This window comes from Rhagoletis pomonella, unplaced genomic scaffold, assembly GCF_013731165.1.
Source record: "Rhagoletis pomonella isolate Grant_MI unplaced genomic scaffold, Rhpom_1.0 Rhpom_scaffold_00007, whole genome shotgun sequence".
Lineage (NCBI taxonomy): Eukaryota > Metazoa > Arthropoda > Insecta > Diptera > Tephritidae > Rhagoletis > Rhagoletis pomonella.
This window is the reverse complement of record NW_023458561.1, coordinates 14,325,156-14,344,054: the sequence shown is the minus strand read 5'-3', so window position 1 is coordinate 14,344,054 and position 18,899 is coordinate 14,325,156. Positions and strand designations below refer to the sequence as shown.

Sequence of the window (18,899 nt, the reverse complement as noted above, 5' to 3'; positions counted from 1 at the left end):
GGCAGGACCTTTGATGGATCTACGAGCGATTCATTAATGACATTGTGCGATCCAGGTGTGAGGGACTTTCTCATAGGCCAATCTCTTATCTTGTAATGCTCTTTTCTAGCTCTACTATCCCATAAATATAAGTAGCAGGGATATTTTGTAAATCCAGACTGTTGCCCAAGTAACATAGTTATGATTTTGAAATCTCCACAAATCTGCCACCTGTGTTGCTCGTAACCAATTTTATTCAGAAGTATTTCCATATTTCCATATTTTTCCTTCATTACAGTCGAATGAGCTATAGGTATAGGAGCATAAACATTGGTATTATGGAGTAATACTGCCTTAATACTTCTTTTTGAAGAATCGATGAAAAGTCGCCAATCTGTTGCTTTGTAGCAATTTTCTTTCATTTCATTCATCAGTCCATTGATATCAGTACAAAATACAAGATCATCATCTTTAGAAAAGTATTTTCGAAAGTCTGATTCTCGATTTCGATATATGGAAACCCTTGTCTTTGGTTCTAGGAAATCATGCTGCTTCATAAATGAAGCCAAAAACTCCGCCTTATCTTTTGGCAAACCTAAGGCGCGTATGAGATCACACGTTTCTTACGTGGGTCTGCCATGACGGCCGTTATCCAGGGACTTAGCCGGATAGCGGACAATCTCCGTTGCCCACCGTCACCACGTGGAGGTGCCCTGGATGCAGACACACGCAAGATCCAATTACTCTGCATGGAACTTAAGCTTCAAATTCTTTAAGAGTTTTTATGTTGAAATAGAATTTAATATCGATATTTTCCCTTAATATCCCGTGTAGAAATTGACATATTTTAGTCATAATATGGAAACTTCTACACGGGATAGAGTAAAGCATACCTCCATCAGGAGTGGGTTTGATCCAAACCGTTAAAATAATTTTGTCCCTTCTTCTGAATTTTTGAAAACTGACATCAAATTGGGATTCAGCGACCCCTAAAACCCCTGAGTAACGATTTTCAAGCGAATCCGACGAATTTTACAAAAAGTGTCCGCCATATTGGATCCGCCATTTTGAATTTTCGAAAACTGACATCAAATTCGTAATCGGTGACTCCCAAAACCCCTGAGTAACGATTTTCAAGCGAATCCGATGAATTTTACAAAAATGTGTCCGCCATATTGGATCCGCCATTTTGAATTTTGAAAAAATAATATCATATTCGTAATTAGCGACCCCGAAAACCATCGAGTAACGAGTTTCAAGCGAATCCGATGAATTTTTCCAAAAGGTGTCCGCCATATTGGTTTTCTGGGGTTATATCAAAACCCTGAACTGATGGGGTTAAATGGACCTCGGATTCGGATTCAGCGACCCCAAAAACATAAAGTACACATAGTGAGACCTTTGGGTCAGAACACAAATTTTTTTTTGTGTGGCTGTGTATTGAAGGATAAAAAGGATATTTTAGTTCAATTAATATTTTCGACATCCTAGGGAGAAATCCTGTCGCCCGATTATAAATTTAAAGATGCAGATTTACTAGAAATGCGCCAAAAATATGGGAAACACATCGAATTTTTCGCATTTCCAAAATTTTCGTGGCCGATAAATTCAAGTTATTAACTAAAACTTCAACCTAAAGTCGGCACGGGTTATCGTTATCCTACGGCCATAAAACTTCATATAAACGCTATCAAAGCTGAAAAGCAGATTTGCAACCAAATTTTTTTCCATATATTCTTGGGACAGTCTAATCTATATATATGTAATCAACATTAAAGTTAAGTCAAAAAACGTTTACTTAACTTTTTAACGATTGATTAAGAAAAATTTTATTTTTTAATTATTTCCAATAGAATTCTGGTCGCTGTGGTGTAGTGGTTAGCAGTGCGCTCTACGCAGGGTATAAGTTCAAGCCCTGGTCAAAGCAACATCACAAAAAATACAAAAGAAAGGTTTCTTTCTTAACAGCGATCGCCTCTTCCTCTGCTACCACCAGCGGGTTCCGAGTTGAATACTTTCAGACCTGGAGCGTCGGTGTCCATTCGAACGACATTGCCAAGCCGCTGTATTTTAATTCGATGCTCTATGTCCATGTCGTTGTAAAGCTCGTACAGCTCATCATTCCTTCGTCTGCGGTACTCGCCGGCACTAAAGTGTAAAAGCCCGTAAATCTTCCGCCATATCTTTCTCTCGAATACTCCAAGAGCCGCCTAATCGGATGTTGTCATTGTCCATGCTTCTGCGCCATATACCAGCACGGACATGATGAGTGACTTATAGTGTGGTTTTCATACGTCGAGAGAGGACTTTATTCCTGAATTACGTACTCAGTCCAAAGTAGCACTTGTTGGCAAGAGTGATTCTGGATTGGATTTCCATGCTGACATTATTATCGGTGTTAATGCTGGTTCCCAAGTAAAAGAAATTCTCCACTTTCTCGAAATTATAACGTGGGTGCCAAGACGCGAATGTGCTGACTGTCTGTTTGTTTAATGACAGGAGATACAGCGGCGTGTCCTCGTTTGCGACCCGACCCATTCGCGTTGCTTTCTTATCCATCGATGTCATCGGCGTACGCCAGCAATTGCACGCTCTTGTAAAATATTGTTCCTCAGCGGTTCCGCTCTGCGACCCTTATTATCTTCTCAAACTTCAGATAAAAGAAATCACATTAAAGGGAGTCGCCCTCTCTGGAACCCCGTTTGGTGGCGAATGGCTCGGAGAGGTCTTGCCCAATTCTGACGGAGATGGTGGTATTGCTCAACATCATTTTACATAGCCGTATGGGTTTTGAGGGGATACCAAATTCAGACATAGCGGCATATAGGCAACTCGGCTCTAAAGTCGACAAATAGGTGGTGAGTGTGGATCCTTTTCTCGCGGGTCTTTTCCAATATTTGGAGTATTGTGAATACCTGGTCTATGGTGGATTTTCCGGGTCTAAAGCCTCACCGATAATGTGCAATCAGTTCATTGATGGTGGGCTTCACACAATACGCTGGTTAATGCCGAGTAACCTAGGTTTAGAAGGCTGATGCCGCGGTAGTTGGCGCGAATGGCGGGGTCGCCTTTCTTGTGGATTGGGCAGAGCACACTTAAACTCCAATCGTCGGGTATGCGTTCATATGACCATATTCTGCATAAGAGTTGATGCATGCACTCCTCGCCGCTATACTTGAATAGCTCAGCTGGCAGATTGTCAGATCAAGCAGCTTTGTTGTTTATCAGCCGCGCTATGGCTAGTCGTACCTCGACATATTCAGGCGGTGAAACATCGACTCCGTCATCATCGACTGGGGGCTCGGGCTATTCTGCTCCACAACTTTCCGTGCTGCTACCATTCAGTAGGGTGGAAAAGTGTTCCTTCCATAATCGGTAACTAGGTCGCCATTGTTGTTCTTACAGGAGTACGCCCTAGTCTTGAAACCTTCCGTAAGTCGCCTAATTCTCGCTTCCTTCTCCAGCTCCCTATAACGGTCCCACATGCGCCCGATCACTGCGTTGCCCTGTAGGCGGCATAATTTTTTTCTCTGCGGCTTCTTGACATTCCTCGTCGTACCACTTGTTTTTCGGGCTCACTGAAATCCGACTACTCAATCGGCGGCGGTACTTAATGAACGGGAAATGTGGTTCCACTGCTCGCGTATGTCGGATTGTTAAGAGTGCTCTCAGGAAGATTGGGAGAGTCGAGTAGCGAATGAATTGGCTATCTGTTGCGATTGCAGCTTTTCGACGTTAAGCTTTCCTTTCATATTTGGGCGCAAATTTTTTGCTGCACAGAGGCGGGTGCGTATCTTGGCTGCAACAATATAGCGTTTCAAGTCGGTGTTTGGGCCTCGGAGTGTACGTACGTCTAAAACACTTGAAGCGTGCCTTCCGTCTATCACAACATGATCTATCTGGTTTCTCGTTTTTCGATCCAGAGACAGACACCTAGCTTGAGGGATCTTCTTGTGCTTAAACCTAGAACTGCAGACTACCATGTTTCGGGCCCTGGCAAATCGATCAGCCTCAGTCCGTTGTCGGACGTTTCGTCGTAGAGGCTGAATTTTCCGGCGGTGATTCCAAAGTAGGGATGCAAGTCAAAAAAATATATCGATGTTTTTTTTCTATTTGATGCATCGAAATATAGCATCGATTCATATCGCTATATCGTATAAAAACATCGATATTTTCGATGCATCGAATGAAAATATCAATAGTTTCTCTTAATTAAAAATATACAACAAGAAAATGAAACAATCGGAGCTTCGATAAATGTTTAAGTATTAACTCATGACAAAACATTAGAATGTAAAAACATTCTCTCAATTCGTCGACCATGATTTTGTCCTGACGTTTGCAAACATTTTAAAATCATATAAAATTGAAAATAAAAAACTGAAATTGTTCAAAATTGTTCTTGTTTGAGATTAAAAATGAGAATGTGTGTGTGAGCTTGTGTTCGAGTTTTAAAATTCCCTATAAACATTTTGGTGCACGTTCGAAAATTACCTTCGATATCCAATATGAATATCGAACTGAGAACGAAATCATAACCAGTGTTGCCAGTAACTGAGTTAATAAAATCCCATCCAAATATAACCTATATCCGGTTTTATACTAAAGTTATAACAGAAATCCCGCGCTGTATGTATCTATTATACATAAAATGCTTTCCGATGAAAAACAAAAGTATTTGCATTAGAGTGGTCCAAAAATGCGTGTGAAAAAGTAAAGTCGGAAATTTAAGGCAAAGTTCTATACCAAAAGAGTATACCCTTATTTCATTATTTTGAAATAAAAAAAATTTGGTCGTCGCTCAAAGACCTCAAAGTTTTCTCTATATTTTATATGGGGAAAAACCACTTTTCGTAGAAATGGTATAGAATTCTTTAAAATCAATATTTTTCGGCTCTGTTTCTTTCAGGAGACTCCCAATAATATTCAATACCCAATTGTTTATTTTGCCATTTTTTCATAGTAACTATATTTTATATGTCCGTCTAGGGTTGCCAGATTTTTTATGCGCGAAATCAGTACATTAGACCTTTTCATGCTAAAAAAATCAGTACTTTTCAGTACATTTTTATTCGAAGCAAAATTATGAATGTAAGTAACAGATAATACTTTAAATCGCCAGAGAACTAGTTTTATACAATATTTTGGTATATGAATAAAATATAGTTCATAAAAAATAAAAGTGTTATTCATTTTAACATGAGTGTACACATCCTTGTACTCAGAAGCCAATAAATTATTTTATACTAGCAGACCCGGCGAGCTTCGTCCCGCCCAAAATTAATTTTTTGTATTGAAATATTTAAAACGCCCCCCTATAAAATAGCCGCAGTGTTCTCTAAGAGTATGGGATTTATTTCATATATCTCCATACCGGTATGAAATATATTTTGCAATCTTTTATCATACCTACCGAATATGCACCAAAAATTTCATTCAAATCGGTCAAGCCGTTTCGGAGGAGTTCGACCACAAACACCGTGACACGATATTTTTATATATTCGATTTTTCATAACAAAATACTAAAAGTTCTAAATGGAGACAATTTTTTTAGGATAGGGACACCCTAAAATAAATAAATAAATATATAAAATTCCAGTACTCTATGGTGAACACTGCCAGAGGTATGCAGTATGAAAAATTTGGTTTGTCCAGGAGGTGCCACGCCCCCTTTTCCAATAACCGCAATTTTTCTCCACGAGTATGCGCTTGTTTTCATATATCTGCATACCATGTTCGACTCCCCATCCATGAACATCTTCCGGGACATGCAGTATGAAACATTCGGTTTGTATTTTCTTCATGACCATGTGATTGATTTCATACATATCCATACAAAGTTTCCAGTACTCTACCACGAACACTTCCAGAGATATGCAGTATGAAAAATTCGGTTTGTATGGAAATATACTTTACATCCGATTCTCATTCCTACCATATATGCACAAAAAATTTCATAAAGATCGGTCAAGCCGTTTAGGTGGAGTTCGACCACTAACACCGTTTTATATATTAGATTTATGGCATTTTTGAATGCTTAGCAATAATGAGATCATTTGAATCTTCAGTGTTGAGATAGTCAAAGAAGTCTATACATTTCATTTTAAAATTAATTTTAATTTGAAGCTCACTTTAAAAAATTTTAATTAGAACCCGATTTCTCTCTTTGCGTCAGGAAATAACTATATACTTAAGATCCTCTCAGTTGCTCGTTTGATTGTGGTATTGAAAAAAAAACTAAATTACATATTTTTTCAAACTGTGGAAAAGCACCACTATTTAAGAACTTATTCTATATTTCCTCATGGCTTAAATTAACTTTTGCAACTACGCAAAAACTTTGAAAGACTAAGAATTCGCTGAAAAGAGTATCTAACTTTATGTCTCGTATGCAAAACTCTTTTACAATGTCAGTAAATTGTGAAAAAAGAATTGTAAGTTATAGGCAAATTCGTTGTTATTAAACTCAAAGTTATTTTCGAGATATCTAACAACACACGACAAAAAAAAACGTCAACCTCAGCCTTCTTTTTGAATAATTTAAGCTCCATCACACTATTGCAACTGGTACGTAACGACCCGGCGATATGCCCGTTGTTGTATTAATTTCTTGAGCATATCAAACATTATCTGAAACATGTCAACTATAATTAAATTATTTTCTTCTTTTTTTACAATGTAGTTTAAGGAAGTTCCAACGTTATGTAAAAACCTTAAAAAATCCTAAAGTATTTTGTTTGAATTGAAAATTCAGTACAAATCAGTACAAATTTTGAAAAATCAGGACATTAGCGTACTGATTGAGGAAATGAATAAAATCAGTACAAGAGTTGAAAAATCAGTACTGTACTGATAAAATCAGTACGTCTGGCAACCGTATGTCCGTCAAAGACCCCAGAAAATTCGATGATTGTTTATTAAGTAAATTAGGTAGATTTTACTACACACATTGCATTTAACTTATTCGCTTATTCTGATTATCTTTTTCGTTTTGATCTCAGTAAGCAATGAAAAAAACGTTGGCAGTTAGCATTAAAATTATGGAAAAATAATATAAAACTATATCTTCCATAAAATTTCGATACAAGAAATCTCCACTCGCTTTATTTTATTCACTATGTTTGTAAGCTATCTGAAACAATTTTCGAAATTGGGTGTTTAAAATCTGCCCAAATTTCCAAAGGGTTTTAGAGTGTCAATTATCATATCAATTTTGAAGAAAGTTGTTTGGCTATAAACATTTCTACTAATAAATTAGCGCTTTATTAGTACCTTTTGCTTATTATTAATGTAATGTATATTCTAATAGTGCATAAAAAGTGAAATTTCCACATTTAGAATAGTTACTAGAGCGAAGAGTTTGGAATCATAGAAAATAATTTTAATACGTACAGTGTAGTGTACATTGCACACAAACGTCGATGCATCGCAAAAATACATTGATATATCGATATATATCGGAAGGTCCAAAACATCCGTTTTATTCGATGCATCGATGTTCCCGATGCATCGATATTTATTTCGCATCCCTATTCCAAAGATCCCTCAGCTGCCCACCCTGGCATTGAAGTCGCCAAGAACGATTTTGATATCATGGCGAGGGCAGCTCTCCTTGGATGCCTCATCATTCTCTTCCGTCGGGGCATGTGCACAGATGAGCGAGATGTTGAAGAATCTCATCTTGATGCGGATTGTGGCTAGACGCTCGTCCACCGGGGTAAACGACAGTACTCGGCGACGGAGTCTCTCTCCCACCACAAATCCAACACCGAATTTGCGCTTCTTTACATGGCAGCTGTAGTAATCGTCGCAAGGCTCCAGACATTGCTTGCCTTGCCCCGTCCAACGCATTTATTTGATGGCGGTGATGTCTGACTGTGATTTAGGCGGTTTTGCAACTGGTCGATGGGCGGTTTTGCAAAAACATCGACGATATGTATTTAAGATCTTTATTGATATATCGCACCATATGAGTTAAGATAATAAAAACACGTTTTATCTTTGTAGTAGGGCTACCCGTATTGGCATTTCATCTTTTGGGAGTTTCCTACAAACGTGGATTTTTTTGCGATGACAAAACCTTAAAACACCCGTTCAGACAGAATACCGTCAGTAATTGGATGTTATTTCTGATGTGCTTCATAATTCCAATATCAATTGTAAGTATGTATTACAGTTAAGAAATAAGTATACAAGGGTCGTCCATATTTCGTTCCTAAAGTTCGGCCTTAGTTCTCAAACAAGGGTTAAGGCTTTCTTTGAATGATGTGGTGGTCTTGTAGTCCTAGTCATTTTGTATTGGCTGCGTTTCTTTATACATTCCGGATAATCCCATTTCACAACCGGAATAAACAGAATACGTTTGAAATATACGTTAACATATCATCAGGAACGTTCTAAAGAATACGTAAACAAAAAAGTTTATTCCAAACGTTCAGAATGAATAAAGAAATGCGGCCATTATTTTTTCACTTTTTCAAAACTGATAAAGGTTCGTTACATTTGACTGATCGACAACTACTTAGAAAACTAAGTAACAGTATGTTCCCAAGAACAACTTTAAACTTTCTATGCTTCCAAAATTATATGTATGCATAACCAAAATGTATTCAACAAAGTGTGATTGATTTTGACATTGCTCTCATAAGAAACAGGCTATAATGTCAAACTGAAATGAATTCTTAACCCATTTGAAAATATTTTTTTTCAAATTTGAATTTGTTTAAAAAAATTTACACAAAAATTTTTCAAGCAACAAATTGCTAATATACAACTATTTTGGGTCACTGCGATGAGTGTGATCGCAATAATATTTTTTCTTTCCTTTCATCTGCCTCTCTGAACTCATTTTCTTCTAACTATGTATATGTTTAATTGTGCTTATGATTAGTTAAGGATTTACTTATGTTTTGTGTTAGTGCTAAGTTTATTTTAATTTAATTTAATTTAATATGTTACTCTGTAATAAAATACCAAATGAAGTTGATGTACTTTAAAAAGATTCTTATCTTATTTGTACCACCACTTTTGTTCAAATAAATAAATATTTTTACCCTCAGAAAAAAAATTTTCTTAATAAACGTGAAATTGTTAAGAGATACACCGCCGAGGAGAGCAAGTAAGTACATTTAAAGTTTGGTAATAAGTAAATACGTTCGACTTTGCTAAATTATTTAATGTAAGGAAACCAAGATGAAACGGAGCAAAACATTTGAACGGTGCGCTGTATGCAATAGAAGTCAGGACACGAAAATAGTGCGATGTTTTAAACCACCTAGTTGCGAGTTAAGATGGCAGCGATGTGGTGTTGTACTACGTGATTCATCTCGCGTTTGTGAAAACCACTTCAAGAAAAATTATTTCATTTGCTGTCCGTCCGAATCAAGCACTTTCAAAGGAGCTCGTTTGTGCCCAAACTATTTCGCATGAAATAAATTTAGTTTCAAAATTTTTAGAGTTAAGATCTCATATAAAATTGGAAACAAATGTAAAATCATACTTTTATAAGTGTCGAATAATGTTTAGGATAAAAAATTTAAATATAAAAATAAACGCACAAAGGCATAAAACTAGGGCAATTAAAAACAAGAAAATTGCCAAAACGATATTATAAACAATTTGTTTTATTTTATTAACAAAATATATATATTCCAGGTAATGTATCACTAAGGGTTAATTCGTTTGTTTATACTTTTTGACATTATAGTACCCTAAAAGAGAGCCGCACTGAGTTGTCAATCACACCTTGTATAATATACCTTGTGCATAACCAATTCAACACTTTTATTTAACCCGCATTCTGTACTTCAAAAAATATCATAAAGGGATATGGTTTATTTTCTTAGAATTTATAAAATATATTATAATTTTAACACACTTATTCAATTTATTTTCTATCAAATAAATAATGGAGGGTAAATGTTAATGAAATAAATACATTTAAAAGAAAAGAGACAAAATATTTGCGAAGAAAGTGAGTTTTATTACAAAGAATGAAAACTAAATTTCAGATTTTGCCGGTATAAAGAGAGAAAAATTAGTTCACTTTTCCTCAATACATACATTGGCCTGAGGATCTCAACTCAAAAGTTGCCGATTGAAAATATCTTGATTACAGATTTCTAGCGAAAGTTTTCTTGAAAACTCCTAAGAAAGCTGTCCAAGCAATGTGTATTTTATTGAAGAGGTCATCGGATGCCAGTGGTGAAAATTTACATAAAAGAGGACAGTGTCAAAAGCATATTTGCCGAAATTCGGTAAATAGAATATAGTACACTAGTTTATAAGAAAAATTATGTTTTTCATGCTAATAAATATGAGGTCGCTAGACATGAATACGGTATCCAAAAACTTTGTGTGTGCTTCCGGACTTCTTGCCAGCCCTAGAATACTCGAACTCTAATTCCGGTCAAATTTTGTCAAATTGACTCATGGCCGCCAAGACTGTTCAAATACGCGTATGTGCAGCGTTAGGAAAATCAGTGCAGTGCAAATGACATAAAAAATCGGGAGAAACGGAGTTTTCGTAACAGACTTACATATATTATTTTTTTGTGTCTAAATTATAAAATGGTAAATTTACATATTTTCAATCAAATTTTAAGGCAAGAATTTGATTACAGTATGTATGTATAAGAAAAATATATATGTTACATATTTATGTGTATATGTACATATGTACTTATTCAAGGCCAAACATTTTACATCTACACGACATATGTACGTAAGTTCCAAATAGTAGGTACTTGCTGCAAATAATTATTCCGAAAATGCGTTTATAATGTTTTTGTATGAATCTTAAATATTGTAATCTTCCTAATTAATTGCAATAACAAATAATTGAATGCTATAAAAATATAAGTATATATATATATAAGTATAAGTACCCAGCCTTTATAATTTAAATTCCGGATTTAACTCTGAAAACTTTCTTTGTTTAGCAATACAACAAATGATAAGAAATTGAAAGAAATAACTTGTAAACAGACTCTGATTGAAGCAAAATCCGAACGCTGTTACAGACCAATTAGAAAATTTGCTGAACTTATTTAAGTATGGCAAACTTTTACGACAACCTAAATAACGGCAACATTAAAAATTTAAACAAAAACATTATTAGTTCACTAATGCAATAATTTTTCTTTCAGATTACGACAGTAGAGTTTTTCGTTTCGCATTACAATCGAACTCATGGTCGTGCTATGAATTCCGAACGATATTCCATTGGACGGTTAGATATTGCAGACTGGATAGTGGAGGGCTACAAAAAAATTGGTCTATTAATTTTCGGTTCGGGAGTAGGCCAACTAACGATGGATATTGCCAAGTATTCGATTGGTCGTTTGCGCCCGCATTTCTTTGCCGTAAGTCAAGAACGCCAAACAGCTTTCAAACAAAGCTCACTTCATGCAGAATAGTTTTTTCATCTTGTCGTTTATTTTAAAACTTTATTTACCAACTAAAAACTGCGTGAATTGCTATTCTGAAACTCTTCAAATAACAGATATTGAATACAGTTCTTTCTGGTTAATGGAGTTCCTCTCTTTAGCTTAGTGCCCAGCTCTCAAGAAAGGCAAAAACGCCATATAAAAAACACCGAAGAAGTCTCGAAGAAATTTCTTTTTTCAAATTTCCTTTAGGCAGTACGCAGTTCTTCAGAAATTTGCTACGCTACGCTACTACCCTTTTCTAAAGTTTCTTGTGAACAAAAAGCACAAGGAAACCCATGTTTGCAACAAAAATGTATGCCTGTTCCATTAATTCGTGAGGAAAGGGTGAGACAGCAGGCGGTCAAATATCAGATGTCAGAATTCCTTGGACGCTACTATTCACACACACGAAATAATGCCAATTTTTTGCTTGACCGTTTTCCTAAGAGCTGGATACTAAGCTTTATAAGTTAACAACCTCTCCAAAATGAAAGGAAAGCCGAAACATTTAATGCACAGAACATTTGCAATCCTTTGCATAAACAGAAAAAAGACAACAAACCACCTGACTTTGTTAATGTTTGGTTTCCTAACAAACAACAGTTTGAACAGTTTACGTTCAATGTCCGCCAAGATCATTTCTGGAAGTATAAATTAGTTAGCACTACCATGAAGTCACCAAGCAGTCAGTCAAAAGGAATCTATACATACATATGTGCAATAGGGTGGTCCAAAATTAGTGAGGTCCGAATTTTGATGCTCTCACACCCTAGGTTTGTTGAATATCGAAAAAGATATACCCCTATTTTTTATTTAGAAATAAATCAAAAAATATTTAGAGGTTGCTCAAAGTTCACCATGTATTTTATATGAGAAAAACACTTTTCGTAGAAATGGTATCGAATTCTTAAAAATTAATATTTTTCGTTCGGAAACCTCTGTTTCTCTGCAGAAGATTCCCAACAATAATACCCAATTGTTTATTTATAGCTTATGGGTCCGCCGAAAACCCCCAAAAGCCCTGAGAAATGCAATGGGGGGGCCAATAAAATATCGTTAGTATTAAAAAACGAATAAATAAACAATTGGGTATTACTATTGAAAGTCTTCTATTTTTTCGGTAAAGAACCATCCTAAGGGGTGCGAGCATAAAAATTCCGACTTTACTTTTTCACACGCATTTTTGGACCATATTTAGGAATTCAAGCTCCAACACTTTGCGATATAATTAAAAGACAATTATGAGTAAAGCCGAAGGTACATAATTTTATTTGCTGCGGCGTAGCGTTGATCCGTTGACGACGTTGAAAAATTTGCTGTTAAACACATAGTTGCCAGCTTAATTTAGTGCTTTTTGAAAATTAAAACGCCCAAAAAAATGGTTTAGTGCCTAGTGCCCTTTTTAGTGCTTTTTTCAGCACTAAAATTTCTGAATTTACAAGAATTTACAAATTTAAATGCACTAAACTGCAAACCATGATTGATAAAAAGATTAAGTTACAAACCCACGTTCTTGCGTTCTTGTTAAATTGCATTCGCGTTGAAAATGCTAGCACGCAGATAAGTTAAGTATTTATTTTTTTATTGATTGATTACACAGTTCGAAACCTTTTAACTTTTTCTGCCACCTGAGTTCATCAGTTTTTGTTGATTTTTCGGTGCTGAATCCAAATCTGGTTGCAGAATTTCTCTACCACGTCAGAACTTTGAGATATCCTAACCTCTAACTGTAAAAACACGGTTTATTATAAAGCAAAAAATTTTTTCGCTTAGGGTATCATTATGTATTACTCTTCCCCTTCAAAATTCAATTTCGTTTGTTGCAATTCGATTATTCTTTCTCCATATGTACCAGTTTTAATGTGCAGTACTTCGGTATTACTTCGCAAGCATGAATGTGTATTTATTTATACATGTAAATATTGTTTATTACCTCCCTTTTATTAGCTCGGGATGTAACTATGTAATATTGATGCGCCTAAAAGATGCAGCGATTTCTATTCTCAAGTTCCATACCTGCTGACAGTACGAATGGAAATTATAATAGCGTGGTGTTAGTTTTTAAACTATAATTTTATTTTTTACTTCTGTTTACCACAAACTGTTATTAAAAAAAGTATCCTTTGATTAAAAAAAAATTAGTGCTTTTAGTGCGGTAAAACGCTCTTTTTTCCAAGGTTTGGTGCTGTTTGAAACTCAAAAGATGGCAACACTGGTTACACACCTTGCGTCGTGCCGCTCATTGTTTTGTAAACAAAAAACAGCTGATATTTAAGCATATCCACAAATGTAATTTCAAATGTCAACGCATGAACGCAAAGAAAAGTAGCGAATTGGTTTACTTTCGGCGGCAACTGCGTTAACGCATTCGTAACGGCGTCGTCTGTAACACCTGTCATACAAACACACGTGTTCAATTTTATTTGACATTGACGGCGTGACGCATTTGCCGGCGAACGCATGTTGTGTACCTTCGCTTTAATACTCGTACAATACATATGTACAAGTATACATGTTTGCCATTTGTTCTATTTCTTTCCTTCAATAGGTTTGCCAGCCCATTTTGGCCGACGGCAGTAGTTGCAACAATGCATTGAATGTAGGACGCTATGTGGAGGATTTTACTTGCTCTGGAAGTGCCACTCCACGTATGCTCAAGCATATGCGTCTTTCCTTCCCCAGTGCGCATGCCAGCTTCGCGTGCTTCACTATGATTTACATGGCGGTATAATTAAAAGCTTTATGTTCAATGGAATTACTAATATTTTAAAATGTAATTATGTATATATGTATTCTTGTTCGCTCTTTTTTTTGCAATGCTGCAGATATATTTGCAGAAGCGCATGAGTTGGGAACGTTGCAAGATGGTTAAACATTTCATGCAATTTCTGCTCGTTATGTTCGCATGGTACACTAGTTTGACACGTGTTTCCGATTACCAGCACCATACGACGGACGTATTAGCTGGTTCGACGATCGGTGCTTTCTATGCGGTTCTCATGGTAAGTTCATGCATGTTTACATATGTATTTACATGCATAGTCGTACAAACACACGATTGAGAGAAATAGAGATTGCGCCAATCGCGGTACCGCCAATCCGCTCTTTGTGATTTTGACAGAATCAGCTGTGTGCGTGACGTCATCTTGGTGCAATTGTTGATTGTGAGCATACGAAAAAACCAATTATTGAAACATTTCAAAGCAAAAGGAAGTGTGCAGGGGCAAAGTGTAATAGTGAAAACAAAAGGAATGCGTGCGATATGTTTTTTTTTTCGTTCCCTACAGACGAAACTCTGGCGAAAAAGGGGAAGCAGTTCTGCCGGCGAGGAGATGCATTAAACACCAAATCGAGCTTTGTGCTATGTGTATGCTATGAGCTTCTACATGGAATCATGTTGGCCTTTCCTTGGTGAATTGTAGTAGGTACATTTCCATGGTGAATGAAGACAGTTGCTGGTTTAGTTTTCTGGCAATGGAAAAAGCAGTTTCTACAGTAAGTAGATACAGGAACTCCACTACCTACTTATTTTTGTTAGTACCTGATTCTTTTTGGTGCTGGTATGAAGAAATGCACCAAGGTCCCCAGGCGCTAATTCAAGCGGCATCTTACCGTGTTGTTACGTACCTAATACAAAACAGTGCCCAAATTATTATACACTTAAAAGTTCAGCTTAAATTATGTTTTACTTACATAAAATATTTATGTCCAAAGAAGCCACACTCATGTATCCTCTCGGAAATGGTACAAAAGTCATCAAATAAAAGCTGTGGAGTTTATGGTGGCTGGCTACCGTCCACAAATATAAATATGCACTCTGCATGGCTTTTTACAATGGCGAGTCCAAAAAATTCACTTTGGTGCACACCTTCCTTTTGGTCTACATGAAATTGCAAACACTGTTAATACATCCATTTTTTCATGTGCTAAAAATCGTACTTACCTAAAGGGCTACATGTCCAAAATTATTTCTACGTGTTCCTAATTAATCAATCTTTGTATATTTTTTGATTCCTGCAAAATTGGGCCATGTAATATTAAAATTAACACATTTTTCTGCATTGTTTACATATTTTTATATGCGTTTTGGCATTTCTCACTCGCAATTGCACCAAGATGACGTCACGCAAAAATTACGCTCAAAAATCCTCTCTCATTGGCGCAATCTTGTATTCTATCCTTCTTGGTACAAACATGGGTTTGTAAATAAAACGCTATTGTCTACAACCTGTATTTCTGATAAATTTTGTTAATTTTTTACAGACGCGGACAATGTGGTGATCAGTTGTCTAAGTATTTGCAACTAATGTACCAAACGCCGTAGGCTATGGAACTTTCAAAAAGCTGTTTATGTGCAAATTTATATTTTCCAAGTGTGAAATAATAACCACCATTAATTTTGAATTGTAATAGAATACAGTTAATCGAATAAATAAATGTTTTAATTACTTTACGTGATGGTCTTGTAACCGCAAAACTCATTGTTCACCAGTGCTCGTTTTGAACTAATGATCTTGGATGGTAAAAAATAAAGCTGCCGGAAATAAAATGAAGCGACCAGTACCTATTTAATTTCTAGACATTTCTTTGACAAGCAGTTTCGTGTATAAAGTAGTTTGCTGGGTATCAAGGAGCTTAGCAATTCATCGTTCAAGACTTGAGCTCCAAACTTCGTAGCTAATTCTAACATAGGCCCAGATGTACAAAAAGTGTTCAACAGTCTCATCGTTTATCATTTTATATACATATTTGTTACTCATAATACAAGCGAATTGGTTATTAGATCTAACGTAGAGTAGTTATCGCGGTAGCCCCGAAAGTTTTCTCATTTTTTGTTCGACATTGTTCCCATTTCTGCACCGCATAGAAAGATGGACGCGATAAGAGAATTGTAGAGCATAGGTCTTTTTCGTTTAGAAGGAGTTATATTTCTGTTGTTCAATTCCCTACCAAGCCCCTAATAAAACTTGTTGGCAAGGGGTTTTCTTTGTTTGATGTCCAGGTTTATATTATTGGCGGTGCTTATGCTATACTCTAAATAAATGAAGTTATTTTATATATATTACGCGCAAAAAAGGTCAGCGAAAACAACGTCGATTTCCACTTTGGTCGAGTTCAACATAGCACTACAGTCGCGTTTCCAGTGGCGGATAGAGGAAATCTTGTCATTATGGTAAGCACTATGTCGTTACCTAGGGTGACCAGACCAGATAAATCAGGACTATCAGGACACGCCCTTATTTCAGGGTCGAATTAAAGTGTCCTGACTAGGGATATGCTGGGTTTCCGGTAGATATCCGGAATCCGGCAGTTTTTCTGTTATCCGACTATCCGGCCGGATTTCCGGATTTAAATTATGGAAGATTCAATTTAAAAATCTAGTTCAGACTTTTTTTTTGTATTTTTATAATCCAATTTAATGTTAGATACCCTTAGTAATTAAAGTCAAAAATTTCAAGGCTGCAATTTAGTTTGGCATCCCCGGAGTTCCTCATTAAGGTAGCTATGGAACGGTAGAGGGAGTTCTCCTGATTGCAAATATATATACTTTTAGCCGCAGCAGGCTTATAGTTTTTAAGTTATTTGTTGTTAAAGTTTGTAAATTGAACTAACCTCCCGGCGCTATTTCACACAATAAACACTATATTTACGTACACACCTCGGCAAAATAGTTGCATTAAAACCCCGGCCTGAGATTTCCACTTTAATATACAATTCTTAATTAATTAATTAAGTTAAACGCGTTTATAAATGTCTTCACAAACGATTGCACATTTCACAAACAAGCAGAAATAACAATGGCTGACAGTAACACAAAATGTATGCTACCATACGTTAAAAAAAATAATATTTACTGGTGTTATTGTAGTTCAAAGTACACAAATGTAGAAAACGTACATCGATAATTTGATAAATAATGAAAATTTTTAATTAAAAATTTTCGCCTGCCGCGCTTTCTCTATAAAAATCAATACTTCGATAAATAATGAAAATTTTTAATAAAAAATCGCGCGATTTTTTATAAAACTTTTCGCCTGCGGGGCTTTTTCCATAAAAATCAATACTTCGATAAATAATGAAAATTTTTAATAAAAAATCGCACGATTTTTTATTAAAACTTTTAGCCTGCGGCGCTTGTCATTTTTTTAATATATTGGGGGTGTTTAACCCCATATCCTCCTTTACTACTAATTCAACGCTGAGCAGGAAAATGGGTACGATAAAAACTATTCTCTGTTATTGTTATTTTCTTAGAAGTGGCAGCACTCTTCTTATGTCAGTGGAAACCATGGTTGAATCAACAGTTCTATATTCACAATGTGCGTATACATATATAAGTGCGTGATAATTATAAAAACTTACTTAATTTACTAAAAATACATCATAAATGTTAAAAATATGGCTACATTTCATTGTGCGGTGTTTTAATGCAACTATTTTGCCGAAGTGTGTACATAAATGTAGTGTTTATTGTGTGAAATAGCGCCGAGAGGTTAGTTCAATTTACAAACTTTAACAACAAATAACTTAAAAACTGTAAGCCTCCTGCGGCTAAAAGTATATATATTTGCAATCAGGAGAACCAAGCGATTTTGGCCGAGTTTAGCAAAGCACACCAGTCGTTTCTCTTCTGTGCCAACTGACGCCAATTGGAACCGCCAGGTGAAGGCAAGTCCTTCTCCACCTGATCTTTCCATCGCAGTGGGGGCCTCCCTCTTCCTCTGCTACCACCAGCGCCTTCCGAGTTGATAACTTTCAGAGCTGGTGCGTCAGTGTCCATTCGAACGACATGGCCAAGCCAGCGGAGCCGCTGTGTTTTAATTCGCTACATTATGTTCATGTCGTTGTAAAGCTCATACAGCTCATCGTTCCATTGTCTGCGGTACTCGCCGTCGCCAACGCGTAAACGCCCGTAAATCTTTCTCTCGAATACTACAAGAGCCGCCTCATCGGTAGGGATGGCAAAATCGACTTCGACTTTTGACCAAAATCGACTAAAATGCCAATAAACTTAATGTGATAAGTGTGGTAGAGATATGAATTTTAATGACAGTACAACAACATTGTTAAATTATTTAAGAGCAGTGCATAAATTTATTACGCAGCATTTTTACTGAATTTAAAATGCAACATTTAGCACTTTCGAACATGTATTTCGAACAGCGTTCATGCTATCGCATTTAGCAAATGTACATCTACGCGAGTTCGAAATCGTATGCTTTAGACAAACAGCCGTGTTCCAGTCGCTTATTCAGATCCGTATCCATCACGATCAATTCGCGCAGAGAAGATAATATGCAAAAAATCCTGCTGAAAAGGGAAAAGGAAGTTTTAAACAAAAATTCAATACAAAACCTTGAATTGTTTTAACAATAACCAAAAATTCGCTTGTGTATATATTCGTTTGTCGGTGCTGCCAATTGAAATTTTCTCAATTAAATAGGAAAAAGCAAACAGAGTTGATCACAAATTGAGCCACATTTCTATCA

At 36.1% G+C, this 18,899-nt stretch overlaps 1 protein-coding gene across 1 annotated transcript; it reads left to right on the top strand.

The window, feature by feature from the left end:
* Window positions 1-8,004: 8,004 nt before the first annotated feature.
* On the top strand, window positions 8,005-16,131 carry LOC118742355 (putative phosphatidate phosphatase). The gene is made up of 5 exons (XM_036474364.1): window positions 8,005-8,139; window positions 11,128-11,343; window positions 13,958-14,134; window positions 14,235-14,411; window positions 15,673-16,131. Exons 1-5 carry the CDS (start codon window positions 8,101-8,103, stop codon window positions 15,688-15,690), a joined length of 627 nt encoding a protein of 208 aa, XP_036330257.1. The 5' UTR covers window positions 8,005-8,100; the 3' UTR covers window positions 15,691-16,131.
* Window positions 16,132-18,899: the final 2,768 nt, after the last annotated feature.